General features: G+C 38.8%; 1 protein-coding gene across 4 annotated transcripts in view; it reads right to left on the reverse strand.

Annotated features, from left to right (window-relative positions):
• Positions 1-19,064, reverse strand: part of LUZP2 (leucine zipper protein 2) — a 280,149-nt gene that overhangs the window by 43,057 nt on the left and 218,028 nt on the right. For all 4 annotated transcript variants that reach the window (XM_042784716.1, XM_033006825.2, XM_033006828.2 and 1 more), the window contains one exon: positions 3,317-3,391. In XM_042784716.1, coding sequence (XP_042640650.1) covers positions 3,317-3,391 — 75 coding nt within the window. The remainder of the gene's footprint in view (positions 1-3,316; positions 3,392-19,064) is intronic.

Below are 19,064 nucleotides of genomic sequence, written 5' to 3' on the forward strand. Positions count from 1 at the left end.
TCTCATTTTAAATTTCTGCTCTGTGACAGCAAGATGCTAAGAGTCAAATGTTATATATTAAGGTAACTTCCTTATGCTAATTTCACAGGGAGTTAGGCAGCAATTGGCCTTAAAAAAAAACCCACTTGCTCTTATTCTTTATATTAAGAATGTGCCCATAAATAGTATAGGCTGCTACATGAACACATTTCAACCTTCAAAGATTTTTTTGAAGATACATAAATCGAGGTATATCATAGCATAAGGTGATGGAAAATACATGTATAAGTAACATTACACACTACATACTATGTATGTGCTATATTACATATACAATAGAAAATATTTCACGGTTATACCAATCCTAGGCAATGGCATTTGGCATATACCACCTTGCTTAGGTTTATTTGCTAAACAAGTATTTTTTAGAACTCAACAAATATTCCACTTTTTATAGCAGATAAACTTCCCCTGAACTGGAACCAGGGAGTGTATCTCCTAAGTGGGAAAATCTGAGTGTTTCTTTGAAAATAAGCAAACAAAAATGGTTAGTAGGGTACAGTTCAATCGTAGGATCAAAGGCAACTATAGAAAGACTATTAATACACAGTAATAAGGAAAATAAAAGAAATAGGAGATAGGATGGAGTTTGGTTTGTTTGCAAACAGAAATTACTGAATGTATTTCCCTTAAGACGTGTGCAGTGAGGAGGAATGTTAGATAATCATCAAAGAGGACAGCACTTTGTATGACTTATTAAAATCTATGAACCTCACATCAGACTGATATGTCTCTGACCTAACGGCAGTGTAGAAGGGAAAGGATTACTTCATCCATGCCACTCAGAGGTCTTTCAATTTCTAATTGACAACAGAAGATCTTAGCATTCTTCTTTTCACGTAGTACGTCTTTCCCCTAACTTTTCAAGAAACGACTGCACAGAGAACATGAAACACTATTTGACATAGTCAAAATAAGCTCAGTCACCAAACTGGCAGAGGTAGCACACTGTCTAATTTTCCTTGAATACATGGACTCAGCCATTATAGCACTATATGATTCTAGTGCTCCCTGCAAATCACACTGAACTGAAACAACACTCCTGTCCGTAAATCCCTCTGCATAATTTCTCATTCTCTTATTTCCCACCCCTGACATCCAGTGCTTGTTCTGTCTTGGCTATGGCCAGCCATTTTGCCATTCCAGAGGTAAAAGCAGAACAGGTTATTTTGTTTTCATCCTGCACGTAGCAAAATTCAGATTTGAGTTTGCTGATAGGAGATGTATAAATGGGCAGCACAAGAGTACAACTTAAGGCAACACTATTGGAACTAGGGAAGTCATTTGATAAATTTCTCGATAACTTTGCATAGATGTGACTGTGGTCAAAGCAGGCTGCTTGCTGGTCAAAATATTGCCAACATGTGACATCCTCATATTTCCCAGATCTGTTTATACTCTTATCATGTGATTGGATTCAATATAGCATAATTCAGGCTGTGGTAACGCAAAATTTGTCAGTCTTCCAAGGGTCTATGAGAGGAACTAGAAAAGTGCTGTAGTGTAAACAGACTTATGAGAGACACTAAGTCCACTGTCAGCACAAACCAATATTTAATAGAAAAGTCCAATACTCTCCCCAAAGGAAAATACTAATTAATGTCTATTTATAGGCACAGTTTGAGATTAGATCACTCAATTATTCATTTCAAATACATCTCATGTTCAGAAAATGCACATTGCTTTACATATTGCTTCCATTCCTTTAGCAGAAACTAGACATGCTAACATTGTCAAAACAGTTAAGGCCAAGCCTTCACTGAAGACATGGATGGACCATTGGCCATCTCTAACTCTTTCCAGTTCATAGTTCATACAGAAAAGCTCTTAACCAGGGGACAAAGGCACCTACAACTCAAACGGTCTTATTATTCTGCAGTTAGAATGAGTCAAACATGGTTATAGCTAGTCTCATAAAACCATATCACAATTCTCACCAGTGTGAACTTTGTCTTTTTCCTTCATTTCACTGCCTTTTTTAACTCCCTTTTGCCATTTTGACTGCACTTTCAAGGCATATAAACAGTGACACCATCCAAACACTCTCTTGATGATTTGCAGGAAGATGACACTGGGCTTAGGGTAAGCCTATAGAACCCTAACTGAGCCCTAAATTAAAATTCTATAATATTTAATAGGAAAGAAACAGAGGGTCACAGAAGTCAGTTGGGTGTTCTGCAAATCCTCTTTTAATTTGCAGACAGAATCCCTTAATAGCATTCTCATTAAAAGTTCCTGATGTCAAATGTTCTTTGTTTTCTCATTCACAACTATCTGCATTACAATGAATAACTGCATTTAGAAGATATTTACGAAAAGCATTGCTCTCTTGCCCTTGTCACAGACAGTATATTGGCACTGGTGAAAGACCACATCTGTGAATGTTATATGAGCAAAGAAGGAACATGCTTAATTTTTCAATTAATACATGAAGCAGTTCAGTTCACTGTACTAACTAGAAACATGATAGATCACCAGATGCACACAGGATTAAATAATGCTACTGTGAGCATTACTTGCATAGATGACATTTTGAGTGAGGATTTGTATCCAGCATTGCAAGAGGATGATTTCAGTGATGGCAATATTGATGATTAAAGAACAAAAAAGTTTTAGTGCAATGGGCATACTTTTTTTTAAACATCTGATGGAACTTGAGAATAGTAGAAAACCAACAAAAAAAAAGTACTTGTTGATAGCATATTGAAGTTTTTTCCTTTCTGATAAACTGCTCCCTTTCTGCATGATATTTTCTTCCTAGCTATGCTAAATGTAGCAGGGATTTCCCCTGTTGCACAGCTGGCAGAAGCGAATGTGTCCAGCTTTGTCTCTCTCCTAGGATTCCCCACAGCCTCCCTGACACAAGTAGGCACCTCTACCCACAGAAGGGTTAGCTCTCTCATATCTGTCACACCCTAAGCGACTGACCCATTCCTAAACTGCATCCTTCTTGTAACTAAACCTCAAATAAAAATCGTATTGGTTACAGGAACGTTCTTCTTAGTGTACTTTTGCACATAAAGAATCATAGCATTTGACTTTCTATGGGTTTTTGAGATTTTTCTTTCTAATTTAATTGCCCTCCTCTTAAATAACTTTGCAGTTGTACTTAACTTCATGCATCATAATTAGTTCCACTGATTTCAGTAGCATTACTCCCAGGTACACACAATTAAATATGTATCTAAACCATTGCAAGACTTTCATTTGTTTTTGTCAAATTACACCGAAACATTCACAGCTGATAAACATGCTCCCATTACATCACACTTCTTACTTTGTCAAGGGCTGCCTTTTCCAATTCATCTTTTGCAACTGCTAGTTTTTGCTCCAGATCTGTTAGCTGTTGTGCCTGTGGGAATAAAGAAGAAAAAAGCTGATGGAATATACAATGCATTTCCCCCACATAATTTTTCATGCAGTACCTGTGAGAGAGGTAAGGACATAAATTTTACAATTAATATATATGAATTGGGTCAGAATTGCTTGCAAAAGATGAGGCCTCAAGGAATATTTTTTTCCTGAGAAGAATTGTATTATTATGTGGGAGCAAGTTTAGTCTAATTTCATCATCAGTAGTAAAAGTAATGCCATCCTATAAAGTATTTACAATTATGTCATAATATCCTTCTGGAAAATTTCAAGCATTCAAACAGGTTTTTATTATTTTGTTCATTTCTCTGACTTCTGTTTGTAATTGGAAACACTGTTTTGTAGTTTTAAACATTCAGATGCTAACATTAGTATAACTTGGCATAAACGGAGAAAATAGAAAACACCCAAACATTCATGCATGTAGACAGACACCTTATGAAATGCCACTATCTGAAGGTCTATGAGAGGTTAACTCCAGATTTGTTTCTCCATCTCCTTCCATGGCCATACAAAAGGAAAATTCACAAGAACAGCTAGTTATGCAGCTACATCGTGAAAAAGTATTTTGAGATTTACGTTTGGAGTCAGGGCCAGGCAAGAAGACTGCACCCTGTGCGGAAAGACTGTTGTCTTGTTACATGACATAACATCATTTTCCTGCAGTCCTTCAGAAGGAAATCTGGCTTTTTACAGTGTATATACAAAGTACTGAGTGCAATGGTCCAGAAGATACTTTTAAGTACTCAGTAAATAAAGACAGAGATTTTTCTCTCCCCTTCCATAGAAGCCAGACACGCTCAGACTGCTTGCTTTAGGGAAACAGATTCTCTGCAAGAACTTTCTGTTTTAGGGAAGCAGGGATTCCCAGATTCCTGCAGTTCTTAGCCCTGTCATTAACAGCACATTATTATGCAACCAAAAGGAGTAAGGTACGGGTTTCTTTTACTATTGTATTTGCAAAAACAGCCCTCTAGTTGTTTTCCTAGTTTATAAAGGGAACCATAGAGAAAGACTAGTTTATAAAGGGAACCATAGAGAAAGACAATGGACTAACTAGTTATTATCTCTATTTGAAATTCTGGTTAGGTAATGCATGTTTTGTGCATAGAGAATAATTGGATGAAGTTCTCACTTCTCAGTTAAAGAGCAACACATTTTAATCTTGGCCAAATAGTTGCAAGTACCTTTTCCCCCAACACAGCCCATGATCCACAGGTTTCTGAAGTTCATCCCCAGCCAGATACTATTTTCTTGCCAGACTTTTCAAGATCATGTGCACTCTGCTGACTGTAGCATAGCTTAATGTATAGCACCACAATGTAAATGTTGTTTAGCATAAACACTACAAAACATAGTTCACTTGGTCTCTGTGTTGGGGCAATGACCTTATTTCCAGCACATATCATAGCTGATGTGTACTAGCTTCAGCAAGTCTGCAGCCCTCCGCACATACCTCATGTAATGTTTATTAGCGTTGGGCACTGGCTGTACTGCCTGATGAAACAACAAAACAGTGGAATTTTCAGTTCCCTGCTCATGTGAAGCACTACTTAGTCACATTTTATAACAAGATAAGGCATTTATCTGCTGATTTATCAGAGAAGCCACAGTTTCATTAGTCAAACCCATGTACAATTAGGCAATCTTGCTTCAAAGCAGGAGTTAACTGCTTGCTCAGATGTGGAAAAGTCTCTTATGAACATAGTCCCTAATTTCCACTGCATCATGTTTCTTACACCTGATACCCACACACAACACATGGATCAGACCACTGGTTTGGTTCCTCTGTCTGGCAACAGAGCATTCAACACAGACACAATCTGTCCACTTCATTAGAATTTGCAAAATGTAACTGGATTTATCACTGGCTTTTTAGAGGAAAACACAGTAACATATCAGATGTTTTCTAGAGTTCAGTAACATTTCCATTTGTTTCTAGATATAGTACATAATAACTCTCAAAATATACATGGTCCTAGTTAATATTTGAAAGTCTGAGCGTTAAGCTTGGCTCTATTTGACACAAAGACAGTTCTCATTAGATACTAGAACTAAACCAAGTAATTTCTGACATCATTAATATTCTAATTAGTGCTACTTATTAAACTATTTTTACAGTACAGTTATACAAATTAATACATTATCAATTAATGAGAAGCAAGATTTGAAAAACAGTATATATATAATTAAATAATTTGAATTGCCATTAAACAGGAAATTATACAAAATAACATTTACATGATAAATGAGAGGCCAGGATGGTATCTCTGATGGTGAGCATTGCTAAAGACTGGAATCTCATGGAAGATGATGGATTGCCACATAGTGTGGGTCAGACAACTAGGCAGCTTCTCCATTCAGCACCATCTGTATTACAGTTTAAATCAGTGGAATATCAGAACTAAAATGAATTTCAGAGTGTCTGGTTTCCTTCAATATATGCATTACATAGGAATCTGAAAATCTGGGTAACTGATAGAAAGCAAGTAATGGTGTTTACAGGTGACTGCTGCTTCTTTCCTTGCAGGGGAATGTCTGAGGCTGTATAATACACTGCACTCAATGAAACTGCAGCCATCTCAAAAATCAAGTTGGAGAAAAATATTTTATTTCTTTAATTGCTTCCTGTCATTATAAAGAATTAATATATTGTAATAACACTGCTCACCTCAAGGAAAACATTTTCAGTTTCTGGTGAAGAGATATTCTTCCCAAGGACAGGCTCAGACGTATTAATAAAGTCTTTTTGAATGCATAATTTATCAAGCCACTGTCTTATTTTTGGTAATATTGTCATATTTTGATGGACTAACTTTTTCTGTGACTTTCATGTATATTTATTTTATTTCACAGATTATTGAGCCAACAGGCCAGTAATATCAATCCAATTGACACCACGTGAGAACAAAATCCTGGCATTAAAAATGCATCTTTGATGAACCACTCACTTGAAAGTAGTTAAAATTATTTACATTTTAGTCCCAAAATTGCAAAATAATAAATTATTTTGTGTGTGAAAATTATTGTCTATTAAGGCTGAATTCATATTGCAATACTTTCACTGCTTTTTTAATTCAGAAGTTTTTTAAGGAGCCTAATTAAATTAATGTGGCTTGGATCCTGAATAAAGAAAAAGAACAAAATACCAGTAGGACTATACAAGGCCAATTCTGATAAGGAATAAAGTGCCTTTAAAAAGCATAGCCTAGAAAAACTTAAAAATATTAGGTTTGTCTTAGGTATTCTTGTAGAATCAGATCTTACAGAAGAAACAGTGAGACAAATCATTTTTTCATCCTCTGAAAGAGTGCATTGAGCATTTATTGTCAATGAAGTACACTTTTTTAACTCATTTAAATGAATGTACTTACCTGTAATTCATTGTGAATTACATTACAAAAAATGTCCATATTTAAATACTTTCAGGCACAAATATAAAAAAGCAGAAAGAAAAGACTAGCCTGATTTTAAGCAGGAGAGAAATCCAAATTAACATAGAATTTTTTATAATGAGTAACTGAAACCAGAGATAATTTCTGCATATACATAAAAAAAAAAAAAAAGTAAAGGCAATGTCTGCATGTGTTTGGGATGATGACTTTGAATGTTCAAGAATTTATAACTATCATACCAATATAATGTAATATAATATAGGTAGTTGAGATGTTCGTATTCCTCACAGACACAAAAAAGCAACAAAATGGGGGGTGAGAGAGAAGTTCTGTAATCTGAAAAACAGCAGCTAGAAATGTTACACGTCTAGTGACATCAGAAGAAAAAAACATTTACTAGTTGTCTTTTGTGTTTGAAGAAGCTATAGCTTTTGTTTGTTCTAAAAAATTAATGATTTCAATGATCTTTCTTGGGACAAACATACCCATATAAATACAATGAATGAATTACTTCTGGATTATGTATTGATAACAACGTGGTACTTTATAAATAAGCTCTAAATACATCTCCTTTATGTGTTCTTGTTGGTATTTTACCCTGAAAAGGTAGATCTGAACTTTCTTCCCAAACCTGGTTAGTCCATAGGCTTTTCCACAGACATCTCCTCCTCCAAATCCTCCCATTTCTTTTCACGTGTCAGACAAAACCTAAAGTTTCTCACCTCTAAGGTGAGTTACTAGATTCTTCTTGAAGGTATGAGTCAGAAAAAGCAGGCTGTGATCCTATTTCTGCATATGATTTATCAAACCAAATAACACAATGACTTGTGCTTCTAAATTGTACTGTTTTCTGTGGCACAAGGTGTTAAATGCAACAGAGAATAACACTTCTTGGCAGCTATTCCATTTAATCAGATGTGCAGCAAGAACGGACATTCAGCAACATCTGAATTATACTTCAAGCACTTGAAACAAGAAGAAAAGTCAATTAAAATTATAATTTCTGGAAAGTCTCACAGCTTGTACATTGTCTTAATGCTCATTACTGTCATAATATTTTTAGCTCTCATTTGTGACTCTTCTGGATGTACATTAAAAAAAGGAAATAAGACCTTTGTGGTTTTTTTATTAGCTGAAATTTCAGTTTTGCTTCCCCAACCCTCAAGCTTCTCCTTCATATAAAACTTGTCACAATGAAAGCAAAACAGCAGTTCACTAAGGTTTTAGTAAAGTACTCAACCTCTAACTAAAGGAAAATAAATGTTTCTCTGCAGAAACTTGCTCAGAGGATGTGTACAAAGAGCCACATCACTCACTGTTGTGCCCCATCTGCCTTTTTATCTTCTGTAGGGGTTATTACTCCCCTCAGATCAGGCCAAAGCACCTTAGGTTTTAGCACCAGTTGTTATTTGCAATGGATAATCCATGTGATTACAGCAACCTGCTGCTCTTTACCTTCTAAGACAGTCTCCTTTAAAGAATTGTATCACTTATTTTAGCAGTAAGAGAAGAAGCATCGAGGGGATAACCATTTTTAAATTCATGTTAGGCACACCAGAAAGCTCTACACCTCTGTCAGTAGTGTGCTGGAAACATTTTGTAAGAAACTATGAACTAAGGGTATTGTTTATTGAAATTTATGTTAAGCTCAATGTAAAGGTTAGGCGGCAAAAGACAAAAAACTGCTTATGCAAATAGCTGCCAGACACCGCTTGTGTGAGACAAGATAACCTGTGAGACAAGATGACTGCGTGAGATAAGATGACCGCAATTGCTTACACAAACCAGATACTTGTGCAAGCAGAAGGGGGTACTGATCAAAGACAACCACGAATGTAAAAATGTATAAAAAGGAACTGTTTGAACTGATCAGTACGGCAGTTGGCGGAGCGCAGACTCCCCTGCCGTCCAGCGCTGTCTTTGCTCATATTCTACTTGCTATAATTAATAAAATTATAATTGGATTATGATCCATTGTGGTCTCAATTTATAACAATTTCATGGTGCCGTGACTCGGATAAGGAACGGTGGGCTTCTGTCCTCCGGGGAGGCGCCCCGCGGCAATCCGCGGCCCCGCGACTGATAGCCCACCCCATCCTTACCGACGAACCTAAATTCTAGAATAATGAGCAAAGGAGAAACCGGTAAAATCCCATAAAAATTCTGTGCACGGGAGTCCGGACGAAGACGCAGGATGCGTAAGTATATTGCGAATTTGTTCGCGGGTTTACCGTTCGGGCGGGATTGGGTTTCCTGGATTATAACGAATGAGAGGTTCGATATACTGAACCAAGCGAGTGCGGACCCTTAAGTACTGCGTTTTCCATCTCCCGCGAGGGACTGGGCCAGGAACAAGGGGAGCAAGTGAGTGTGTGTTTGTGGATAATCCAGAAGATGGGGGCGAAGGGCAGCAAGCCTTCGACTCCCATGGGAAGGGTACCCACTGTACCTAAAAATACCCCTCTGGCATATATCTTAGACAATTGGAGATATTTCCCTGGAACACTAGGGAAAGATAAGCAGAAAATGATAGAATATTGTACTAAGATATGGGGAGGGAAGAAGATTTCTAAAAATGTCTTTTGGCCAGTCTGCGGGTCAGAAGAAGATTGGATAAATGCAACAATTAAATCTCTGGGTTAATAATAAAAAACCCCTTAACCCAGAAGAAAGTCAGTATGCGGAAGTGTGGCTAAAAAGACCGGGAGCTAGACTTTACCCGCTGAATGAAATAAAAACTAGACAAAAGAAAAAGAAGGAAGGGTTAGACGAAACCCTTCTAACCCCCCCTCCTTACATTTCCCCTCCTGCTCCCACAGCCCCTCCAGAGGTCCCCAGAGCGCCCACTCCCCCACCGGAGTCGGAACAAGAGTCTCCCCCTCCTCCTAGACGTGTAACTAGAAGCCAAAAAGGGGCAGCTCAGATGTACCCCCTAAGGGAAATACCCATGGGGGGACCTCAACCCGTGATCGGATATATTTCCGTACCCCTAAACTCGGCTGACCTATGAGATTTTAAAAGAACCGAGATGGGAAACTTAATTGAGGACCCACTCGGAGTGGCAGAAAGATTAAATCAATTTTTTGGACCAAACCTTTATACTTGGGATGAGATGCAATCTATCCTTGGTCAATTATTTACTACCGAGGAAAGAGATATGATTAGACGAGCAGGAATGAGACTGTGGGATGCTCAACATGCCCAGGGACCTCAAGCGGATATTAAATGGCCACTCCAAAGACCTAATAGGGATAATCAGGATCCGGTGCATAGAACTCATATGCAGGACCTGAGAACTATAGTAAGCAGTACCCTGTGGCCAGAATATTAATAAAGCATTTAATGAAATGCAAAAGAAAGATGAGAGCCCTACTGAGTGGCTGAAACGACTGAGGAAAGCCCTTCAGCTGTATTCTGGGGTAAATCCAGACGACCCTTTAGGGCAAGCACTCCTCAAAACTCAGTTTGTGGCAAAATCATGGGAAGATATCAGAAAGAAGATTGAAAAGTTAGAAGACTGGCAGAATAGAGGGTTGGATGAATTATTGAGAGAAGCTCAGAAAGTCTATGTAAGGCGAGAGAAAGAGAGCAGCAAGTGACAAGTAAAAATGATGGTAGCAGCAGTCAGAGAGGACCGTAAAGGACGAACTGGTGAACACAGATCTGCTGGAATGAAACAAGGGAACGTAGTAGTAAAGAAGGAACAGAGATGTTGTTTTTACTGTGGAAAGAAGGGACATATAAAGAAGAATTGCAGAGAAAGGATCAGGGATGAGGAAATATTGAAAACGGAATAGGAGAGCCAGGGGCTCTATATCTTAGGGGACCGGAGTCATCATGAGCCCTTGATAAAATTAAAAATAGGTCCCCATAAACAAGAGTTCACCTTTTTAGTAGACACTGGGGCTGAAAAATCGACTATTAAACAAATACCTGAGGGATGTAAAATTTCCCCGGAAAAAGTACAAGTAATTGGGGCAAAAGGAGAACCATTTAAAGTAAACAAAATCAAAAATGTGGTATTCGAAACTGAAAATAAATTTGGAATGGGTGAACTCTTGCTCGTCCCTGAAGCAGAATTTAATCTGCTAGGACGAGATTTAATTGTTGAATTACAATTAGAAATTAAAGTGAAAAATCAAGAGCTAACAGTGTCTACTTATCCTTTGACCGTGGATGAGCAAAAACAAATTAACCCCGATGTCTGGTACTCTCCGGACACAATTAGTAGACTGGAAATCCCACCGATTAAAATCCAAGTTTCTGAACCCCACATACCTGTGAGGGTAAAGCAATATCCCATTTCCCTAGACGGACGGAGAGGATTAAAACCAGAAATTGATCGATTATTAGCACAAGGAATCTTAGAGCCTTGTATGTCACCCTTTAACACCCCCATTCTGCCTGTAAAGAAACCAAATGGGAAATATCGGCTCATACATGATTTAAGGGAAATCGTTTAAGGGAGCACGGGGCGGCTAGGGTTAATCCCTTGCCGGGAAGTCCCAGCGGCAGGAATTCAAGGGGGGATGGGATTTGTGGATGTGCCGCTCACTAATGTAGAAGTGAGGGCGTATAAGAATGAATTTAGGAGGTTTTTAGAGGACCCTGTGGGGCTGTCAGAGAAGATTGATCAATTTTTGGGACCCAGTATATATATACATGGGAGGAGATGCAGTCGAGTACGGGAATTTTTTTTCTCTCCTGAGGAAAGACAGATGATCAGAACGGTTGGAATGTGGATATGGGAGAGAGAAAATCAGCAGGGGATACCCGGGGAAAGGAAACTCCCTGTAACCCCTCTGCAGTGGAATCAGAATGAACAAGAGCGGAGGAGAGATATGAGTGACTCTAGGTCATTATAATAAGTGTCTGGAGGAACTCCTGAGAGAAGCACAGAAAGTAGATATTAGGAAGGATGAAGAAAAGGCTAAAACTAAAGCTAAAATTATGATAACTGCACAAGAAGCTGTTAGAAATAAACACAAGAAATCTCAGACGGGAAATCACAATTTGAAACAGGCAAGGGAATGAAAGGGAAGGTGGAACCAAGAGGCACCACTGGCCAGGGAAATCACAAGGGAATGTTTTTATTGTGGGGAGGGGGGGCATTATAAACAAGAATGCCCCCAGAGAATACGGGACCTGTTGGTGTTTGAAGTAACCCAACAGGATGAGGGTGGTAATCACTAGGGGTGTCAGGGACTCTACCTCCTGGGGGATATACCAACAGAAGAGCCCTTGATAAATTTGAAATTAAGACCCCAGGAGGAAGATTATGTAAAAGATACAACTTGGGCTGTAGGGGCTAAAGGTGAAGGGGTTTTTGGTCCCAGTTATAAAGAATGTGTTAATACAAGGGGAAGATCAATATGCTGTTAATGATTTGTTGTTAATGCCAGGGGTAGGATGTAATTTGCTAGGTAGAGATTTACAAGTGCAATTAGGAATAGGTGTGGTGCTGGGTGAAGGAAAACTAGTGGTTAAATTACTAGAATTATGGGAGGAGAATCGGGGAGGATATTTAGGAACCAGAGCATAACTGTTTGGATTTTATAAATTATCAAACGAAAATAAGAGAAGATCCGTTAAATAAACCTTTGCCCTATAGAGAAAAACTATTTATTGATGGGTCCTCTCGATGCCTAGAAGGAAAAATATTGGGTTATGTAATTATCGAGAGGCAGAAGATGGAAGTGTTTGAAAAGGGGAAATTACCTGCTGGGTGGTCAGCACAAGTCTGTGAACTCTATGCCCTAAAACAGACATTGGTATATTGAGAGATAAGGAAGGGACAGTGTACACAGACTCAAAGTATGCATTTGGAGTGGTCCACACATTTGGAAAAATATGGGAAGAAAGAGGGCTTATAAATACAAAAGGGAAGGAGCTAGTACACGAGCGGCTGATCAGAGAAGTTTTAGAAGCCCTGAAGCTCCCCACAGAAATTGCAATTGTGCATGTGAAAGGACATCAGAGGGGAGCATCAATGGAAATAAGGGGGAATAATTTAGCAGATTAAGTAGCCAGAGAAGCAGCTACAGAATCATCACTGGTAGTTTTATTGGTAATAATACCAGGGGATTATGAGAATTTAGCCCCAAATTTCACAGAACAAGAAAAGGATATACTTAAAAATAAGGGGGGAAAAGATTCAGAAGGAAAATGGACTTTAGCAGATGGAAGGCAGATGTTAAACAAAACAAGATCATGAGAAATTCAGATCATGAGAAATTCTGTCATTAATACATTAGAAAATACATTGGGGAACACAATCACTTTGTGATCATTTCCTTAGACAATATGGGTGTATAGGAATATATATATGGTGGCTAAACAACTAGTTGATCGATGTTTGATTTGTTAAAAAGTGAACAAAAAGGTAATGAGATAAAAAAAAAAAAAAGGGTGGCTGGGGAATAGGAGCTAGCCATACAAAGCCTCCAGGTAGACTTAACAGAGCTACCTTAAATACAAAGGTGGAAGTATTTGTTGGTATTAGTGGCTCACTTAACTCATTGGGTGGAAGCAATCCCCCACACCAAGGGCAATGGCAAGCATGGTATCCAAGGTGTTACTGGAAAACATTATCCCCAGATATGGATTAATAGAAAGAATAGACTTGGGCGGAGGAACATATTTCATTTTAAAAAAATTATACAACAGCTATCTGAAGCCTTAGGGATCGAATGGGCATGGCACACCCCATGGCATCCTCGGAGTTCTGGAAGAGGAGAAAGAATGAATCAAACTTCAAAACAAACCTTGACTAAGTTAATGATTGAGACTCAGATGTCTTGGATTAAATGCCTGCCGTTGGCCTTATTAAGGATCAATACTCAGCCACGAACAGACCTGGGTATTTCTCCCTATGAAATGATGTTTGGATTACTATGTATGAGTAATGACAGGGATATTGTCATCCCTGAAGTAGGAGATCAGTATGTAAGAAAGTATGTAATAAGAATTGGTAACACTTTAATGAAACATTGGTAACACTTTAATGAAACTGAGAAAGAAAGGACTTCTGCCTCAAATATCACCATTGGCTTTTAATATCCACAATGTAAAACCAGGTGATTGGGTATTGATAAAAGTGTGGAAAGATTAATCATTAACTCCCGAGTGGGAAGGTGCATTTCGGGTGCTGCTGACCACCGAGACAGCGATCCGAACAAAAGAAAAGGGGTGGACTCTTGCCTCCTGAGGAAAAGGACCGGTGGAAAAGCCTCAGGAGTGGACTGTGGTACCATCAACTGACCAACTACAAGTCACCCTCAAAGGACTAAGTAAATTCATCAGGAGGGGATTGAATGACTCTTAACCAGTGGTTTGACTGGGTTTTTGACTGGGTTCAGAGGTAACACTGTGAAAATTTACTTATTCATTTACTTACTTGCTGTATAAGGAAACAAAAACAAAAAAACAGACAAAACCAAACAAAAAAAACTGTCAGGGAAAAGCTGGCGTTTACCGAGCATTAACTGACAGACATGTGAGATTATGAGCATTTTGGAGTCAATTAGGCATTGCTAGAAAATCAACCTAATTGAGTAATACCTTGTCTCGAGTGTATGCATGGATGTCATGAAGCGTGGGTTTTGTGTGAATGTGAAATGTGTTACCGGATGTGGTATTTCTTGCAGATGGAGAAAATTGTCTTATAACTGTATAGGGAAGGGGCATGAACTGTAACCTTGATTTACGGGGAAAAAGAGGTTAGTCCCCGGAATTTGTGATGTCCCTGAGAGTTGATGGGAGGACACTATCGGAAAGTGCCAAAATTTTGCTTTGCTTAGAAACAAAGGAAGTGGCTACAAAGGAGCTGCACTTGAATTGACTAACTCTTAACACACGGATTTGTTAAACAGTAGAGGGCAAGACCGGGTTAACCTCTGTGCTCGCCACCAAGAAGACCTTTTTCTCAGCTGTGGGCTGCAACCCCATAGGCATGAGAGGTGGGAGCATATGTTATACCGGACCTCTGCTAATCATCCTGGTATGGTTTGCTTTAATAGTGGCAAATTTGTGCAGCAAGTGCTTTACTGTTATGTCCAACATCAGAGTGGCTTTGCTTTCCCAAAGACAGAAGGGTGGATGGAGATATTTTTAGTGGGAAGAAGAGAATCCAAGTAAAAGATGTGACAGAAGTAAAACAGCCAGTACCAAAACCGCCGAAAAGACCTATAACAGAATTTTTGACATGGTTAACCAAAGGAGATGGTGGTTTACATAAGCAGATACAACTACATGGGCACTTGAAAGAGGAACATTTACAAGGGCAAAAGATATGTAGTAAAAAGGCAAACAAAGTGAGGGCTACCAACATCAAGGCTGCACAATAAATTGCTGCCCATGCATAAGCACGCTCCATTGTTTTCGCGGTATCGGAGGTACAAGAGTGAGAGCGCAAGTGGTGAACCTGCCTGGTCTGTAGGGATCAGGAGTCAGGGTCCACATACGCAGCAGGAAAATGGATTTCCACGCCCCCAGTCCAAAGCGCATGTGTTGTTGGAGGGTCTCGAAAGTTCGGCTATACCCGGATGGCAAAAACAACTGCCAGGCCCGCCCAGATCTAGGCAGCACAGGCATTCTGGGTGGAAGAGAAACTTCCGCTCATTGCGCACTTGGACCTTCCTCGGTCAAGCCGCTAGCCTGGGGCTGGACTATCCCACTAATCTTACTGATCCCGCTGGATTGCAATCTTGGGAAGATGGGAGTAGGGGACGATCCTGTGTGCGCCGCCCTGCTGTTGGGATTTTTCATTATATTGGTGGTGACTGTCGTTGCCATCGCGGTATGCGAGGGAATGTCTCGTGGCTGGTGTCGGAGATCACCTCCTCCCCCCAATCCTCCAAGATCACGAAGACAACTAAGACGCCCTCGAAACCTTGATGAGGTGATGGAAACAGACTTATAGTTCAAAGAAGAAAATGTTATTGATCAGAGGAGTTACCGCGCGGCGTGTGACTGTTGTTCTTGGACTCTATCTCTCTGTCGCTATCGCCCCGTGAGTAAGGGTAACAAGACATCAAAGGACAACATCCAAAGGACAGTGCTGATATCTTTGGTTCTTACTTTTTCTCTTTCTGATTGTGTCGCGTGGGACTTTGCTGGATTGTTATACAGTTAATTATTTCAGGTTCTTGTTTGCTAATAAATTGTTGATTATTGTTTACAGAGTGTCTGATAGTACGGTTGACTGTGCAGTTCGGCACACAGCTCGAATTTGCTTAACACCAACAGGTGAAACAGTAGTAGCAAATTGCATGTTGGTCACAACTTGTTGGATTAACTGAACAAAGCAAGGAATAAATAACACACGGCAAAAACATTAAGGCGACAACTGCACATAGCAGATAGAATAAGAGCTGTTTTACCTATGGTGCTCTGAAAACACCCTCAATGTTAGACTCAGAATGGTGGGATGATCTATTAGGAGCTTCCTGGTGGAAAAGATTGTTGTGAATGCGTTATGCCACGTGAAAACTATGATTGTAATTGTAAGGTATTATCTTGAGAGTGTTATGATAAATGTTGGAATTGTGGAAAAAGGTTTGCTTGCAGTGACAAAAATGAAAGTAGCATCTAATAAACAATAATAGGATAAAAGAAAAAGGGGGGATTGTAAGAAACTATGAACTAAGGGTATTGTTTATTGAAATTTATGTTAAGCTCAATGTAAAGGTTAGGCGGCAAAAGACAAAAAACTGCTTATGCAAATAGCTGCCAGACACCGCTTGTGTGAGACAAGATAACCTGTGAGACAAGATGACTGCGTGAGATAAGATGACCGCAATTGCTTACACAAACCAGATACTTGTGCAAGCAGAAGGGGGTACTGATCAAAGACAACCACGAATGTAAAAATGTATAAAAAGGAACTGTTTGAACTGATCAGTACGGCAGTTGGCGGAGCGCAGACTCCCCTGCCGTCCAGCGCTGTCTTTGCTCATATTCTACTTGCTATAATTAATAAAATTATAATTGGATTATGATCCATTGTGGTCTCAATTTATAACACATTTACTTCCTTTTTTCCTGAGAGAGCATTAGTTCACATCTTGCCAAAAGTTTCAGCTTTTTGGGTTTGGCATTCCAGTCAAGAGTATAATTCAGCCAGGAGAATACAAACCAGAGAAAACAGAACTAGTATTTCTGGCAATACCACCTAACTTAAAAGTGTTTTCCAAGAGATAACCTCTTAAAACTTTCAATTTCAAAAACATTATCTCATATTCAGCTGATGAATAAAATAAAACTGAAAACATCCAACACATACAACATTCATTAACACCACCATATTCATTATTGCAAAGTACCTCCAAATATGCCAACAGTGAGTAATACAGAAATTTCAAAAACCCTCTCAAAATGCAGTTTAAATTTATTGTATATATTTTGAGAACTTCATGCTGCAGATTTCCACACAGATGTCTCTGAATTTGCTGTCAGCAATATCCCAGAAAACAGGATCAAACAAGGGGGAGACTATGTGATGTAGAACTATCCTCTCAGAAAAAAAAATATATTTCTGTCTGATTTGGGACAAATGCGGAGGTATTTAAAATTGCCTCTGCTAGGAATCACTCCCAATTTGGGACACACATGTCAATGTGCTCCAGATGCTGATAGCCTGGAGCCAGGTGATCTCCCATGCATGGCTCATCAGGGAGCCTCAGGGCCAGGAGAGTGACTGGTTCTGGATCTCAATGTGTGCCATGTGCCACCAAGGACCTGGTGCCCTAGACACAACCTTGGCTGCTCTTCTGACCTCTTCAGTTCCAGGGAAAGCCAATGAGAGTGAACACCGTGGATGGCACCTGCTCTTTGTTTTCACAATTTATTATATTTATACCTCACCATTCCCTCCCTCAGAGCATGGAGGCTGACAGCAAGCCTTGTCCTGGTATCCTCAGCATAAAATGTCTCCAGTTTTAATATTTCAGAAAAAGACATTTTTCTTGGCTATTCAGCATCTAGTGCTGCAGAAGATTAAATGTTGAAGAGAAATTATTGTGCCAAAAGAGTTGCTCTCAAAGTGGACTTCAGGCATCAGCATACTCATACATCTTGCTCCTTGTGTCATAGCACACATGGATCCAGGTCGATAGTTTACATAGAAAACATTCTCTCTTTTTCCTGCTACATGTTTACACAAGATGAGGCTTTAACTCATCTTTCAGCTTCTTATGGGTCCTTCCCTCAGGCTTGTTTTTTTCTCTGACCTTTGGGCAGTTTGGAATTCTTCTTTTTACATTACCTGACAGAGTTTTTAGGTTTTTCAACCCTAGTGGACACACTCAAAATCATTATTATACTTATACTATTTGGAAAATATCTGTCAAAAGTCCCAATCAATTTCAATTTGATATCAACAGCAAACCTCTCCTCATTTAAGCAGGAGCTGAACAAGGTCTTTAAGTTAATTGAATAGCTATACACTGCTAGTTAAACATGGAACTGCTGCTGTTAGATTTAAATAAACTTTTCTCATGCTGGCTGTTGACTAGTCTTGTCTCATACAGCAACTCAGACTAGGTATTTAAGACTGCATTGCCATCTAATGCAAGTCCCTATCCTTAAGGCCACATAGAAATTTTCAAAATTGGATTTTTCAGTTCATTAAAAAAGTTACAACAGTTTTTATGTTCAAAAAATGTATCAACAATAAACTAATAGACCTGAATTCGTCTGTACTGAAACAATATTCACATTTCACAAATCTGTGATTTCCAAAACTGCATGAAATCATTAAAGAATAGAATAGTAGAAGGAGATTTGTTTCAGTAAGGATATCAATGAATGATGTTAATACATAATCCAATGTCCTTGTTGGGAAATATATATGATGAAATCCCTTCACCTTCTTCTATGTCACTTATCTCTTTATATTAAAAAAATTCCCATGTCTGCAAATAGCCTGTAAGTATTTTTCGGCAGCCAATTCTGTCTGGATCTTCAGGCCTCTCATTTGCTAACATATGATGCTAACATTAACACATTACTAATGATTATAACACCACAGAAACAACATACAAAATGCTAAAATATGGCATTTGAAATGAAAATATGCACCAGCAAAAACATGCCAAGGTAAACAGTGACATCTACTTCCTAAGCAAAACACACATAACCTAGATAAGACTTTCTATGTTCGTCTTTGTCAAGGCTGTGAAACTAAACTATATCACCATTGAAGAAAAAAAAAATACCTACTACAAAAGAAATTAAATTAAAAGAAATTAAAATAAAAGA

This window comes from Tyto alba, unplaced genomic scaffold, assembly GCF_018691265.1.
Source record: "Tyto alba isolate M040663 unplaced genomic scaffold, T.alba_DEE_v4.0 Super-Scaffold_8, whole genome shotgun sequence".
NCBI classification, from domain to species: domain Eukaryota; kingdom Metazoa; phylum Chordata; class Aves; order Strigiformes; family Tytonidae; genus Tyto; species Tyto alba.